The following is a 16,758-nucleotide window of genomic DNA, read 5'->3' as shown; positions in this document are numbered from 1 at the left end:
AAGCCTACTCTGACCTGGACGGAACAGGCAGCACTCTGGGAATCATGTTATCCGAGCCCTCTTCAATGTTTTTAAACCAACTTATCCTGTTATATAAGAAGCAGCAGAAAATACAGGGGGGGGGGGGCCCACAACCGCCTGGAAAAGACCATCGTCTGTGAAACTTGGAAGAGTTGTGTTTGATAAAGTGATCAGCACCATAGGACAACCACAGGGCACGGTACTCTTAACTTTTCTACTAATTCTATTAGCACCGCTTGAGTCCTGACTGTAGTTCTTGAGGAAACGACGCGTGCATCAAGATAACACAAATCTTTTAGAAGTCTTTGATGAGAACAACCTTCTTTGCAGCCATCTGTTTGGCGCAGCAGCACCAGAGCCAGTGACTCAGAGATTGTGATCATCCAAAAAAAGAAGTCACTGCAACAAAGCACAGTACAGGAGGTCAGTCTCCCCTACAGCGATAACTCTACACGATGACTTCTTTTTGGACTCTTAACCGTTCTTTATGCTGCAAAATAACTTCCCGTTTAGAGAACTAAATATAGTTTTCTTGAACACTACATTCACGGACTTCAAATCCACCACAGAAGCCAATCTTTTTGTGCTTTTTTTCTTTTTAATTAAAACTTTATACAAAGAAAATGTAAACCACAGCTTCTGAACAAGCAACAATTGAGATTTTGACAATTATTAACACAGTAACATAATACTGTCAAAGACTAAACACCATTATAAATATATATCTATTTACACTCAAATTCTATTTACAATCAACACAATACTGTAACAATGACGCTGCAAAATTATACTGGATTCCATTCCCAAAGATAATTGTATTCAAATAGAAAATCCCATAAAATACTGAGTGACGGATCAACACAAATGATTCAGGAAACAAAATTGATCGGACAGAGATCTTAAAACGAATCTGAACAGAAAACTAAAGGTAAAGATCTGGCGTCAGTCTTTGGTTGTGATCTTCTGTGTCTCATCTATAGTGATACATGAGCCGATAGAAAACATGCACTCTATTTCCTGATTTCATCGGTCGCCTTCAGGGAGTTCACTGAAGAACGCGTGTTGAACACAAGCAGTATCGGATAGTTTCGAGGACAACAGGGGAAATAAAGATTTGGCTTAGTGCGTCCACACTTCACCGGCCCATAAATGATTGTGGCGGAGCCAACGGCGCGCTGAGGATACGTCGAGTCTGAAGACCTGCTCCTGGGAGGAGTTAACTGCAGTGTAGTGGACGGTGAGTTTGGGCTGCGGGATGCAAGCTGCAGAGAGGAGGCGGCTTCCTGCTGAGAGGTACTCGCTCTCACAGCTTTGGGACCTGGAAGAAGAGGAAGCGAGACCGTCGCGTACGTGCAGACCAAACGAGCTGGAAGTCTCGCACACAAATATGCAATTTACCTTGTGAGAGTGATGCTGAGAGAAGAAGCGGTGGTCTCTGGAAGGGGAAGAATGATCGATGCATTGACGGTGATGACCATCTCAAAGGCGAGGGCCAGCTCCACCTCTCCAAGTTCACAGGGGACGATAAGTGCCATGTCACCAGGGGGAGCAGATACTCCGGGGTAGTAGCCCACACTTAAAGAACCTGGTGATCAACCATTCAGTTAAAAAAATAAGAATAAAAATATAATTTGAACAATCTCTGAAAGTTCAGATTAAATGATTTCCTTTTTTTAAGTCAACTTTATGTTTTGAATTTAGTGCTGGGCGGTATGACCAAAAATACATATCACGGTATTTTTTCATGGCATCACGGTTTCACGGTATATCACGGTATTTTTTTTCATGCATAATTAGGTGTTCACAGCATTTTCTACAGATTGAGAACAGAATTAAAAATTAAAATAAAAATTCTTCAAAATAATTCCTTCGTTAATAATTGGTCACACAAAACTTTATTGTATTAATATTCACATCTTCATTGTAAACAAATGAATAACATAGCTAATTACACAGGTCGGACTGTTCAGCTGTTTCAGACTGACACCTCCGGTTCAGGCTGGTCCTCATCCTCAACACGCACGTCTCTTTTTCAATCGCGGAAAATATTTTTCAATACTCATCTGGATTGAAGCAGCAAACATTCAGTGTAAGAGTTTAAAAAAAACTACTTTATTTGATTCACAGCTGCTAGTGTTTAGACCTCGACAACCCAACTACTTTTTTTTTTTTTTTTTTTTTTTTTTAAACGGCAAACTTGCGACTAGTTAACTTTATAAAGAAGGCGTAATCGCGTGTTTGCTATGGGTCGGGACAACATTGTATTAAAAATATAAAATATTTTTATAGGACTTTTTAATGGGAGCTAATCTAACGCGGCGCAGAAGCTAGCAAGCTTCCATGCTTCCAGGGATAATCTCGCTGATGGAGACACACGCGGTGTGCACGGAGGGGCGGTGTGCACGGAGGGGCTGTGTGTGTGTGTGTGTGTGTGTGTGTGTGTGTGTGTAGGCTATGTGAGAGAGACGCGTGACTGACAGAGACGGAGGGAGAGCAGGGAAAGGAAATGCAGCTTAACGAATACCAGTATTTTTTAAATAGCGTTAAAAATAGACAGTAAACATGCGTGTTTAGAAGCGCAACACTGAAAAGGGTCCCGTCTCAAACATTGTCACGCGACGCAGCGTTCCCCCCCGTTGTGTAATTAAGTACACCGGTATGGCGGTATATTAAAAATTCATATCATAACGAAATTATAAACCGGTATTCGGTGTGAACCGGTATACCGCCCAGCACTATTTGAATTGATCGATTATTTAAGGTTCACCTTCTATGGTGCAGAAAAAGGGTGAGAAAATGAGACTGTATAAGTGGAGCAGTGGTCGGTAACGCGTGCATTTCACCCAACTACCCATTGGATCGCCTAATGTCTCACTGTGCATTAGCTTGGAGAGGCTAACAACTAGCATCTCTGAGCTGGTGACCACTGCCACAGGTGGGCATTAGCAGGGCTTACAACCATCATACTGAGGCTGACAACCTTTGAAATACTCCTTTGCTAAAGCTAAGTTGGCTAACTCATTAACTGCTGTGTTAGCGCCTCGTTTTTTTGTGAGGCTGATTGTGCAGTATGCTCCTGCCTCCTGTTGCCTGGGTTGTCACCGTAAACTAGAAGTAAATTGCTATTAGAGCTAAAAAAATCTTAAAAAATAAAGTCAAATTGTAAATTTGCTTGCTCTATAACTGACGTCTTCAATTCTAATCCTTCAGCGTATTAGTAGCCAAAAGGGTAGATTTTGTAGCTCGTCAGCCTAACTGTGATCATTTCAAGCCTAGAAAAAAAATTATCTGCAGCCTCTCCAAGCTAAAGCACAGCTGAGACCAGGGATGATCCAATGAGCGGTGTATAGCTTCATCCCGAGAGCTCAATTGTCTAATTTTTGGCCATTTTTTCCTCTTCACCATAAGTGAGCCAATCCATAAACCAGAGAGCGATACTTACGTCTGAAGACCTCCCGGGCCCGCAACCAGATGTTTTGCTTGCCCAGTTTGTGTAGAAGTGTCTGCAGCACAGAGTGCTCAACAGCCAAGTTTTTAGACAGCATTAAGTCCACCGTGTCCGAAGCTACGGGAAGCATCAGTCTGTCCACACACACCTGTAGGTGGGCATTAAACAGAGGACTGTACCTGGAGATGTCGATCGAGTCTGAGGGGGAAGAAGGGAATCAAACTGATCAGGCTTCAGAGAGGACACCAGCTTAAATACATACTTATAGGAAAACCTTTCAACTGTTTGGTTTCTCCAATGCTCCGGGCATCTGACACCCAACCAACCCCCCCGCAGCTCACCATTGGGCTCTTTAATTCCAGGGAGGTTACAGAGCACCTCCAGCGTGCCTCTGTGGGACGTTTTCTTAGCCAGACGGATCAACACATGAGTCCGACTCTCCAGATCTGCAGGCTCACACGGCCACAAGGACGAGCTCAGGAACCACTTGTTTTCTGAGTGGACAGATGCACAAACGAAAATAAACACGACACTTGCCAAAGCTCGTCAAACGGTTTACAAGACGGAAGGAAAAAAAAAAGCATTGCCTTCATGTCTTCTTTTTCAAAGCTTTCACAGAATCATATGCAGTCTGGTGAGCTCTCAAAGCTACATCTGCATAAAAACTCTATTCAAGGGTCAAAATTCAGTTCAATTAGGGGTTTTATTATTTCTGGAACTCAGTGGAGATTTACTGCCAACAGAAGCAGAAATAAGCCATCTGCCGGTATCAAGTATCCCATAAAAGTCCAATGGAAAAACAATAAAAGTGTAATGCAATGCAAAAACAGGCCGGTGCAATAATTCACCACCTTGTTTTTTTTTTTGTTTTTTTATTACAGCGGGAAGTGTAGAGTATCGTATTTTTGCTTACATAAACAAGATATTAAGTTCAGGCTCACCGGGTTAGGATGCGGTTTTCGTTTGCATCAGTGCACGTTAAGATCATTTCCTACCTTTCCCCCCACTGAGCTGCATATTTGGTCCATGCTCAGAGCAAAACTTATGCAAGGTGGGCTTTTTCTTACCATTAATATGAAATCTCAAGACTTATAGTAACAGTTAAACAGATTTAAAAAAAGCTTCTCAACAACACACGTTTAACCACAGTTTATCATGGTTAATATGTATAGAAGGAGACCTGAAAACTATGTTGTTTTTCACATATTTCACCACTGAAATAATTGGCTGACACGTCCGTTTACACAATGTCGTTTCTGCAAGTCCAATCCACTCAGTTTCCCCCCCGCAGTATGAACATAAAGAACAGCAGCTCTTTGTTCGGCTGGATGTGCTGAATGTGGATCCAGTCTCCTCTGCTCGGCGCTGAGTGGACTCCTGCCTTTAAAATACTTACACAGATAACGTATGGCAAAATCTTTAGCCCGTTAACTTGCGTTTCATGTTGGCAGGAGTGACTCTTTGCCTTTTTCAAAGTGGATCACCTGCTGATTCCACATCTCGTCCTCATCAGAAATTTGGGACTGATGTGAGGAGGAGGCCCTGACTCTTTCCTTTAAGAACAGAACCAACTCTAATGGCATGCTTATTTGGCCAATGAGTGAGACTGTTTTAACGTGTTGTGTATGATATTCCGTCTTTCGAAAATACCGACCACCCCCGGACCTTGAATGTGTAATTGTTCAATGTTTTGTACTATAAATAAAGAGGCTTTTTTTCCTCAACGAATTTTATAATCCCATCATCATTTACTTAGAACTACCATTTAAATGGTTCATTCTTTTACATGCTCATGGGATTTTTTTTCCCGATATCGGGCATTTCTGGGCTCATGAAAAAGATATGAGCCGAGACGTCGACCGGGGCCGATGAATGATTTTGTTCTCCGCTCCACAGCGACGGTGGAGGGATCGAACACACTTCGGCTTTTATTCCAAAACACTTTGAACTGTTAGCGAATGAACAATGAAAGCATGAATAAATAATCAGCAAGAAATATCCTGAGACCATGGGCTGATTGTAAAAGCTGTGAGATCTTAGGGACCTCCCAAACAATCTGTGGACCGCAGACATCAACATCTGGCCGGAGATCAAGTTTGCTGATATGAACCTTATTCTTAAGCCGGGAAAATTCATGAAGAAAATCCTGAAAGCGTATACAAGTACGCAAAGATGAGGGTGTAAAAGACCAAATCAGCTCTCTGGGTTCAGGATAAGGTCGCGCCGACATTAAAAACTTTGCACTCACACAGACTAAACATGGCAGACATTAAACAGCTTATCACGTCAATGGTTCGTCATACTGTTGTAGAATAATGATTAATACTCAGAAAGCTAACAAACCAGACACCAAATGCCGGACTGCACTTGTCTCTGTTAAAGACAGAAATCTCTCTGGGTCTCTTCTCTAAACTTTTAAGGAAGACCCTTCTCTGAACCTGCTGCTGCTGTCAATCGCACAACAGCTATTCATTATTCAAGACCTGTTTGAGCCAGTCAAACTGTCCACGGCCATTAGGCCAGCTGTCTTTTTGCTGCTCGCTGGGTGTAACACGAGTGCAGTCGCTTGTCCGATGACATCACACGCTTTCCCCTCTAATTCAACCCACCAGACTCACCATCAAGAAGGACCCATTACAGAAAAACCTTTACAGGTTGATAAAGTCAGCTGAGCTAACCACGTTGTTACCTCGGAGTGTGTTTAGAGCCCCCTCCACACTGCCACTGAGGAGGAGGAGCTCCGTTGCCACAGTGACCAGGTAGCACCGCGATGCTCCATCCTCGTTCCCAAACAAACCCTTCAGTGTTGTGTAGCCGACCTTCGAAGTCGACATGATCTCCACCACCCTGCGACCCTACATTTGGAGACACACGCGAGACAGATATCCCACGAGCATAAGAAATGAGACGGAAGATGAAGACGGGCCCGAAAGACGCACGCGGTTCACTTACCTTGACCCACTGATGAGTTTTGTGGTATCTTAACATCAACGAGACTCCGATTCTGCCAACAAAACTCTTGATCAGGTTGTCCTCACCTTCGTTCTGACACACTAAAAAAAACAAATAAATAAAATCATCAGGCATTATCATATATGTTTAAAGGAGAGTGATAAGCGCTAGTGAATAGAGCCATGTTCACAAACAGCTGTTACCCGTCTCTGCAAAGGCAGCAAAGGGCAGCGACAGCTTGTCTTTGCTCTCGCACAGGAGTGCAATGGCAATGCGACCACTGATGCGCTCTACTTGGTAGGGATGGTGGCTGGACTGGCAGATGCACCTAAAAACCTCTCCGATCCGCTTCCAGTCCTCTTGCTTGGTGCAAAGCTGACAAAGAGATTAAATTCATATTGATACGACAGTTAACTGAAACCAAACGTGCTCATGACCGGCCGAAAGAAGCAAAGCACCGACCTCTATTTCAACAACTGCATGGGCTAAATTCAGGTACTCTGGAAAGTGTGCGGGGGTGGATAACCTTAGGGAAAGAAGACAGTCGTTCAGTTGATTACAGTTGGAAAAAATGAAAACACTGACAGCACGGATAAGAAAGAAAAAGTTCCACTTGCTTGTGGTTGGCAGACACGGCGACAGTCGAGTTTGGATGGACCGTCTGCTGGAACATAGGAGCGTTTTTTACACAGTCGAGACAATCCAAGCTCAGCTCCAGACCAACGTTGGCCATCTGCAAACGGACACGCACGATAAAAATCCTGCACACGCACCACAACATACGCAGATCCCACTGGCTTGCTGTGAATACAGTACGAGGGCACTAAAATACCTTGAATGTGAGCTGCATTAGTTCAGGTACTAAGCCCATGAGACCCTTCTCTCTCACAAAGTTAAAAAGGTCCAGCAGGAACTCATGGCCGGGCTAGAAAGAGGGGGGGAGGGGGACAGGTTCAGCATCTAATCCAGTGTCCAAAGGGGACCAGTAACTCCCCACAGAACATGCTGCGGCTGCTGGCCCGCGAGGCATCCTGCAGCTTGATGTTAATGCTAACGTTAGATGAGCGACTGCCCCACTGACCACTATACTGTGGGCCAAGCTGGCGCTCAGGACTCCGAAGACATCAGACACCATGCCAGCTTTGAGCAGAGCCCGCAGCAGGGACAGCAGGACCGGCACGGAGAAATACACTCCCGGTGGGTTTTTGTGGTAGTATCCCATAAACACGGCTCCTGCAGACAGGCACAGAAAGGCAGGCAAGAGCGGCTCATGAAGGTGAAAATGTAAAGCAGGGATTATTCCAAAATCTATCCAATAGCATTCATGTCAAATTTATCAAATGTTAAGGGGGGGGGTAACTTACCAGCTTTCTGAAGGCATGCTGGATTTTTGGTGAACCTTGCCACAGTTTCAACACAGAACTAGCAGGCACATAACAACAAATGAAGAGATTCAAAGGATCAGAAGCGTGCAATCACAGCTGTAGCACAGCAGGGGGAGCTCAACAATCATCTGAAAGCTTCGACATCAACACACTCCCACAGCCCCCTGGCTCCAATACTCAGAATCATGGGAGGAAACATGTACAGTTCACGGTTCTTCTTCCACTGAATTAAGGGGAAACCAGGTTTCTACAAGTTTTTTCACAGTTAAGCCCACTGGTTTCAAGCTGGGAACAAATCCATTTCTGTGCTCAACGTACCTTCTCATCCCCCTCCACAGGTAGATGTTGGAAGCGACACATCTTGAACCCACAGGATAGTGATTCACTAAAGAACTGCCTGCAGTACTGAGAGTTAGAAGAAGATTTGCTGCGTTACACAGATGGACCAAACACTGAACTTACGACCAACCGTGTGACAGAACAAAACCGCAGTTCCAAAGAATGAATTACTTAAAGGGACAGTTCGCCTCTTGACATGAAGCTGTATGACATCCCATACTAGCAATATTATTTATGAACATTTTCTTACCCCCTGCTGCGTCCTGCCGAGTTCCAGCCTCGTTTTGGCGTTGACGAAGGTAGTCCGGCTAGTTTGCTGAGGCTACAAAAATAAAGCGTCTTGCTTCTCAAAACAATATGCGTTCAAAAAGAGTAATACATTTGCATCACAAAATCGTTCATCCAGAAAAAGTCAGACCTCACATCGCTTGGCGCTATTTTCTCTCCCTTCATATCACTCCGTGATTGCCGCCTGCCGACAGCCGCACCTGTTACAGTGTTAACTGCTCGGTCTGCACAGCCCGCAGTGATACGAAGGGAGAGAAAGTAGCGCCAAGCGATTGTGAGGTCTGACTTTTTGTGATTTTGTGATGCAAATGTATTACTCTTTTGAACGCATATTGTTTTGAGAAGCAAAATGATATATTTTTGTGGCCCCAGCCAACTAGCCGGACTACCTTCGTCAAAGCCAAAACGAGGCTGGAAGTCTGCTCACAGGACGCAGCAGGGTTAAGTCAATGTTCAGAAATGATATTGCTAGTATGGGATGTCATACAGTTTAATGTCAAAAGAGGCGAACTATCCCTTTAAACCACTCTTTGGTCCTTTTTTATGTTTTCTATTAAGCTGCAGCAGCAGGAATTGAGGAAATGCAACAAATGTCCCTTTTTGTCCAATTTGCATCGACACAGATTTAATGCGTCACCCACAGCCATTCATCCAGCTCTGATTCCAAAGGGATTCTTTCCAAAATAATGCCCCCCCCCCCCCCCACAATTTAATCAAAGTTAAAGCCAGTGAACATGTATGAAAAAAATAAATCAAGCTTGTTCTGAGGGAGGTGATCATACTTCACACAACGGAACACTTACAGCATTAGATTTCTGGCGCCTGAGATCGGTCACGTTTGCTGCGTTTTTGATCCACGGCCCTGCGAGGGGAGCCGGACAACAGTTTTGTTTTACGTAAGGAAAACACGGCCGAAGATTCACGCCGACAGTTCAATTGCCAAAAGAGTCTGTCATCAGCGAAACCTGAGACAGAAGCGATTTTTCCACTTTTACTCACCAGTGCCTGCGGACATTAAGTGGGGGATGTGAGGGGAGTCCGTGTGGATGGGCTGACTCCTGCTAGTGGACACGAACACAACATTTGAACACTGAACACACAAAGCAGCTCTGATCTTGCGACCTGTGCGTGTACCTTTCCAGGTCACCGTCCGCGTGATTGTTGTTGGCGTCGGACTGACCCTTTTTTTTTAAAAAACAGAAGAAAAAAAAAGTTTCAAACTCACACCTCTAATAACACCCAATCCGATTTTGTGTGTAACATCTAAGCTTCTGCAGCGTGTGACACTAAATCACAAACTAGGCATTGTAAAACTGTGAAAATCCTTGTCTTCTAAACCTAAAAAAAAAAAAAAAAAAACTGATAAAAGGGTGTCGTGTTTTCTTAATTTCGTAACACGTCACGCTCTTCTCCTCGGTTTTCATTCTGCGCCTTTTAATTTGGAGCTTTTACGCAAGACAAACCCCTATCAACGCTCCTCTCTAAAGCTGCAGAGACATTATTATCATGCCTGAGGCCCTGCAAATAAAATGCTTCAAAATGGGCGCCGGGAGAAGAGCTCTTTGTCCTCCTATACACGACAGAAAGCAGGGGCAGCGTAGACCCCATTACTTTACCACATGTCTGGGCTGCTTGTTTGTGCCGGGGCATGTGCTCTGCGTTTTGGCTTGGGTGGTGTTACACCGCGGTCTCCATGGCCTGCTGTCACCCTCCTCTGCAAATGCAAATGCAAAAAAAAAAAGATGGAAATCAGCCCGCGGGTGAAGTGCACCACATTTGAGGCACGGACTTGTTTCTCTCTCCAACAACCTCTGGGCGCTGCTCATACCTGTGTTATCGGGGCTGTCGCAGTGAAAGTCTCCTCTTCCTGGCGCCAATCTGAAAACGCGAAAAAAAAAAACTTCACTTACAGCAGCTGCAGCACAAGTCTTCTGTGACTGTAAGGAGAAGCCGTCGCATGTGAAGACCATACCTTCGATCGAGCTCCGCCGGTGTGCCGCCTATCCTTGTTGACGTTTTCACCGCCGCGGTGAGTCTCCTTCTGGGGGCCTCGGCCGCTCTGGCGGGCCCCAGCTTCAGCAGACTTTGCTCCGGCAGGTTGTCAAACAGCTCCGGGTCGTCCTGGATCACATCGACAAGCAGGATGTCCTGTTCGTAAGCTATGAACTCGTTCAAAATGTCTGAAATTTCACTTGGCCTTGATTCCGCTTCTCCAACAGAATCCTGCTCTCCCTCCTCGCCGTCTTCTTCGTCACTGCTGGGAGAAGAGTGGGCTTCAGTCAGAACAGCTGAGCCAAGGGAAGCCTTCATTTTAGGATTTAAGGGAACTTGCTCCGAACTTCTTTTACCCTGCTCCACATCATCTTCGTCATCCGACTCCTCCCGGCTTTCCTCTTCGTTACAATCACGCGGCTCTTTAGTGTCGCTGGCGGTAAGGGTGTTGAAATTCATTGAAACTTCTCCCCGTTCTTCATGGTAATCTATGGATTTTTCAGTGCAGCGATTAACGATTCGTGACATCTGACATTCGGTTACCGTTTCGTTTTTGTTGGCATCTGCGCTCATTTCCTCCTCCTCTTCTTCAGAAGTGCTTGAGCTCTGGGACGAGAGGCTGCTCCGGAACGAGTGCATTTGTGGTGAAGTGACAGGAGAAAGCACCGGTGGAAGCATAAACCCACTGGAGTCCGTCAGCCCATAATGCTCCATGGTAAATGAGCAGTCGCGTTTAATGGGGCTGGTGTAATAATAAGGCTTCAGTTCTGGTGGGCTCCTTTCTGGGAGAAACTCGTCATTCTTGTGTGCATCCTGAGGAAGAAGCGGGGAGGATCCACCTGAACGAGAGGAGTCCGAGTTTGGCTGAGCAGAGGATAAAGAACCACAAGAAATCAGCCGGGTTTCTTTGCAGTGGAATAGCAAGTTTTCTACGGTTTTCAACTTAAGGTCACAGGCTTTCCCTGGCAGAAACGATGACGGTGGGAGGGAGGGTGGCGTGGCTGAGAGCCTACTTGGACCATCCTTTGTGGATGGATCTGACACAGCAGACAAAGTAGTGCCAGTTTCCCAGTCGCTCAGCCCGAGGGCTGACGGGGAAGGGGTGGACATGGAGCTGTAGGTTTCAGGCCCATTAACGAGAAAAGGTGAGGTGAGAGCTGCACCAACACCAGGCTCTGTCCCGTGCCGACTGTGGAAGGAAAAGGAAACGGATTCTTCAGACCACGCCGTCTGCTCGATGATCCCCGTATCTGTGTTTACGGATGCATTTCTATGTCGTTTCCCATTTCTTCTTCCTAAAATGCTCTCATCATCTTCTATTTGCGCCTCTAAACGTGCACCCGGGAGGAGGTTCTCAGTTTGGTCGCTGGATGAACTGGCCTCATTTAGATTGGCTTTAACAGAGGGACTGTCCTTTTCTGATGAATGGACAGACCCTGCTGAGGAGGCCGTGGTAGCAGCAGGAGCCGGGCCGCCACCTAAGAAGGGCCAAGACACATATGTGCGTGCACAGGAAAAACGGATTTTTCTGATGTAGGCCTTCACTCTCTGGCAAGTGAACGACTCTGCCTCATCTGCGCCCAGCTCATCGTCCTCACAGAAAGGTTCTGACGACACGTCCAATCCATTCGTTTCTGCAGGACATCCTCTCTGAGCACCAGGGTTCTCTGCGATGCGGTTTTCTTTCACCGCCGAGCCGCAAGTGCTGCTGCTCACAACGCTATCGCCAAGCTTAATTCTTTTGTCTCTGCGAATCTCTACAGCCACTGAGTCAGATCCCGGACCGGTGTCCTCCGAGGCGTCTCTGCCCCACACGCCAGTCCTGCACTCCCCCTTTTTGGCATGTTTGCCACTTGAGAAACGAGTCGCAGAGTCTTCCCTCGTCCGGCAGCTGCGGACGCGCTTTGTGGGTTGACAAGATGGCGCCCGTGAATCCATGCCCTCTTCCAGGTGTTCAACTAGACTTCGAGGCGGACGGGTGTGCTCCTCATCTGGAACACTGGGACGGCACTTATTACTTTTAGCCCGAGCACTTGCCTCTCTTTCGTGTATGTCGTGCCCAAAACAACCGGGCCAAAACCGAAATCCAGCTCTCATTTCCCGTTTGAAGCAGCGCACAACCTTGTTCTTCAGAATGTCCGGCAACACGTAGCCACAATTGTGACGGCACGCGTCACATTTTTTGCCGACGTCGCAAAGAGTCACTTTGGGATACTGGTTTATCCACACAATAATCTTGTCAGTTGCTCCGCCGACTGCGTTTTCTCCGTTGACCTTAAAGTCAACGGTGCGCGTCTCTGACCCTGGACGAGAGCTTTTTGGCGCTTGCTTACACAGGTTCTTCTGCTGAGAGGAAACGTGTTTACTTTCCCCCCGAACAACACAGTGGGAGGCTCCAGAGGATCTTCTCAAACATCCCTCTGAACCCGCAGATCCAGTGGCGTTTGGGTGTGTATTTCTATTGTCTGCAGGTGGAGACAAAAAAAAAAAAAACAGTCAAAAAGTGCAATAACAGGAGCGCAACACTCTGCACCTGATCACCACTACATCGATAGCAGGACCACTTTGGTCCCCCGAAGCTGTCACAATCCTGAAATCTTATCCGACATCAGCTGTGAGCCAAACACCCGCAATGTAAGATCTGTCTTTTCCCATTCATTAGATCAAATATGACGTTTGTGCACGTTTCTAACCTCTTTTTGGCTGAAAACACAAAAACCGACGCAGACCCAGATGCTGTCGTGTTTGGCCGAGTGACTAAATACTTGATGTTATGAGAACAGATGCTCATTAAAATGCAGTTGGTCGAAAATCAGAAGTTCAAATCCCCAACGTGAACACTTGGTGCTATTAGACCGGAACAGAAGGAAAACTGAGAAACCCCCCATGTTGAAACGGTGAGGAAAATTGTTCTTCTCTCCCTCTCTGAAGAGGTGCTACAACAACATTCTAACAAATGGAGGTAGACACTTGCAGTCAAATGACACCTGACCCTTTGTCTGCATTTTTGGCTGCTACAGTTTACCCGTTTTTGGCTTAGGAGGAAAAAAAAATGAATTCCAGCAATTCCAGCCCCCTGTGCAAAATGCTCCTAACAAGCTACCAATAAAGGTGACAGACCCACTGGTCCCTTTTACAACAACAACATAAAAAATAATAATAATGTTAAAACATGGTTTCACGCCAATGTCTTACCACCAAATAATAATTTGGCCCAAACCAACTCCAAATGGCATCAGTGGAACGCACCTGGACGCATAAAATTCAGATTTACACTATGCAGGGAGTGCTTTTAAAGTGTCCTGGTTTTACAAATGGGAACCACTCAGGTTACAGGACCAACTGCTCGGTGAAGCAAATGTACACCGAATTAACTTTCCCATCTAAGTTATAGAGCTGAGCGGCTTCAGTGGGAACCATCTGGGATCCTCTTCCAGGATGCAGATGAGATAGTCCCAAAAGTAAGCTAGACATATAAATATTCAATACCCATCATAATAACGCTTTCTTATATTACTACTAAATGTTGGTTAATAAACCCCAAAGAGAATAGATGAGCTTTTCTTTTTAACTGATCCCTATGATCCTGAAGTAACAGGAAATCATCTCTACTAACACACAGTGGTGCCCATTGGCAGCAATCGGGGACCAAAGCAAGAAGGGTCTCAGCACAACGTGGCAGCCCCTCAGGGACTCAAACTATCAGCCTCCTAGTTAATGTTTAATGTCAGTGTGGTTTTAGTTAATACCTCGTCTTTGGCACCGAGTATAAACATTTCCCGCTGGACACACCCACGAAACAAAACATCACATTTTTCTCAGTCGACAAAGATGCTAGACTCATCCCGCCGTTAGCTTAGCATCTCAAAATGATCGAACAAACTTAGCAAACAACAAAAAAAAAAAAAGAAAAAAAAGCAAGTTAGCCAACAATTAGCTGAATCTTTTTTTCTTATCTGCAAGCAAACCGCCGATTTAAACTGCTGGTACATTTCGACCAAAGTGCCATGTGCTCAGTGAAATACCTTAAAGTCGCTCGCTATCCTAACAGCTAACAGTGCACCTTACTTGGTGGTCTTGAGAGCACTGACGGCGTCACTCGTCCCGTGCGTGCAGCCGCGGGCTGAGGGTCACACAGCCCGCACTTGGCCTTCTCTGAGCTCCTTCCCCCTCCGCCTCCAGATCGCTTAGCAACGCGGCTAACACGTTGTATTACAGTTTTATCGTTCCCAATTACACTTCCACATCTTCTACCTGGCTTGAAGGCCGATTGTGTACGCTTCTCTGCAGTCTTTGTGAGCGGCGGCGGCGGTGTCCCGCTGGCCGGTTTCACCCGGCGGGACATTTTGTAGTTTTTAACCCTCGGTTTCGCCCTGCCGCCGCTGTCCGAATCGGCGCCAACGCACAATGTGAACCTCCATCGAAAATTGCCGAGCATTTCCGGTTGCTCCAACCTGCCTTTGCTCCTAGTGTAGAGTTTACTCCGCTGATACTTGCCTCTAGTGTTAGGCCGGTTATGTTTACACTCCATATCATCGCGTGACACGTGATCATTTTTCCTCTTTGCCTGCTGCGACCCTGCGCATTTCTCCTCTAACTTTCCGCCCGGGATGTCAGCGGGCATCTCCGTCCCATGTTCTTGTTTTTTTAGTTGTGTTAAACAAGTCTGGGGTGGTGCATTGCTGTTAAAAGGAGCCGACTCAGAAACTACGTTGTCTCCTTGTTTTGAGGAGCCAGCTGAAATATTAGTGATTGGCTTTGGAGGTCTTCGCCTCCGCGGGGCTAGTTTGAGCCCAACAACGTCTTTCAACGCCACTCGGTTGAGTTTTACTCTGCTGGAAGTTGGAAACATGATGACTATTAAAAGCGTGGCTGACAAACCCAACTGAATGCTGTTATTTGAACCTGCTTTCTATAAAAAAAAAATATAGAAGTAATTCCAGTAAGCTATGATTTTTGCTTCAGCTAACCCAGCGTAACGACGTAAACACTTTAACCCTTAACCCTACCTTTCCCTACCACGTGCCCTGCCGCTCGGATTTAATAACTTCACGAGGTGAGGTTGGATGCGGAGCGTTCCGGCGACACTGCGCATGCGTAACGAGCTATTAGCTATCTCATCATTTTGTTTTCAAATTAGAAAAGTATTTTGGAGAACCAATACCCCATTACTATGCTACGGAAGAGTATTAGGGCCAGGCATAAGAAAAAATATTAATATTTTGCCTGTCGAGAATAAAGTCGACATGTCGATGTAATGTAGCGCACTACTGCACATTATGTACACAGGCTAGATTTCTATATTTTTATTTCTATATTTCTATTTTATTTAAGAAACCTGTTAGAATATTGTTGTTGCATGCTTATTTTATCTTTATCTTATCTTTTATTATTATATATTTGGACATCCAGTGCGGGCAACAAAGAAAATAATTTCATTGTTCAGGGAAACACGTTTCTAACTGCACAAATGACAATAAACCTTTGAATCTTGAAAAGTCGAAATGTCGAGAATAAAGTAATTAGATGATGGACCAGAGGAGTTGACTTTTTTCTCGAAAATTCAACTTTATTCTCGACGTGTCGACTTTAATCTCGACAGGCAAAATATTATTATTTTTTCTTATGCCTGGCCCTAATACTCTTCCGTACATTACTATGCAGATTAAGAGCATAAGATTTCTACTTTACTAACATTACTACTTACTCTCACTGCACGTTAATGCTGTCCCATGACTTTGATCCGTTCGAAGGCAGCTAACCACCAATGAAACCCACCAATATGAAATAAAAAAGGAGAAAGATAACTGCAAGCCATATGTAATCCAACCACAACGGGAGAAAATAATTTGTACTCACAGGGGCATTTACTGAACATCTGAAAAAATCAATAGTTATTTAGCAGGCCTAGTAGCTACAGGACCAAGGGCCCAAGGAGTGAATGGGGCTCTTGGTTTTATCCTAGAAATGTCTCATAAATCCCAGAGAGAGAGAAACAAAATGAAATATAGACTTTCAAACGTGGCAAATGGCTGACACAACATGACAATATTTTTAAAGCCAATTCAAAAGGAGACAAACTGGTAAAAAATGTGGCAAAGCAAAGATGCAAAATGAGACAAAAAGAAAGAAAGGGAGGAAGACTGGCAACCGAAAGACATAATGCTGGACGTTTGCTGCAAGATACCCAGTACGACATAATGATATAGGCATGGTTTGTGGTCATTTTGCGTCTCTCTTTGTCGGGGTCCTCTGGATGTCAGAGCAGCTGTCGTGTCATAATCTGTCCATGAGTGCATCTCATGACAGTCAAATCAGTCTATCTACACACCA

The 16,758-nt window shown here is 45.2% G+C and overlaps 1 protein-coding gene across 1 annotated transcript; it reads right to left on the bottom strand.

Moving 5' to 3' along the window:
- Positions 1 to 736: 736 nt before the first annotated feature.
- On the bottom strand, positions 737 to 6,303 carry topaz1 (testis and ovary specific TOPAZ 1). The gene is made up of 5 exons (XM_075450346.1): positions 6,159 to 6,303; positions 3,811 to 3,963; positions 3,464 to 3,667; positions 1,420 to 1,606; positions 737 to 1,339 (listed from the first exon to the last, which is right to left on the bottom strand). Exons 1-5 carry the CDS (start codon positions 6,301 to 6,303, stop codon positions 1,141 to 1,143), a joined length of 888 nt encoding a protein of 295 aa, XP_075306461.1. The 3' UTR covers positions 737 to 1,140.
- Between the last annotated feature and the right edge of the window lie 10,455 nt (positions 6,304 to 16,758).

This window comes from Odontesthes bonariensis, chromosome 18, assembly GCF_027942865.1.
Source record: "Odontesthes bonariensis isolate fOdoBon6 chromosome 18, fOdoBon6.hap1, whole genome shotgun sequence".
Lineage (NCBI taxonomy): Eukaryota > Metazoa > Chordata > Actinopteri > Atheriniformes > Atherinopsidae > Odontesthes > Odontesthes bonariensis.
This window is presented reverse-complemented; position numbering and strand designations above follow the sequence as displayed.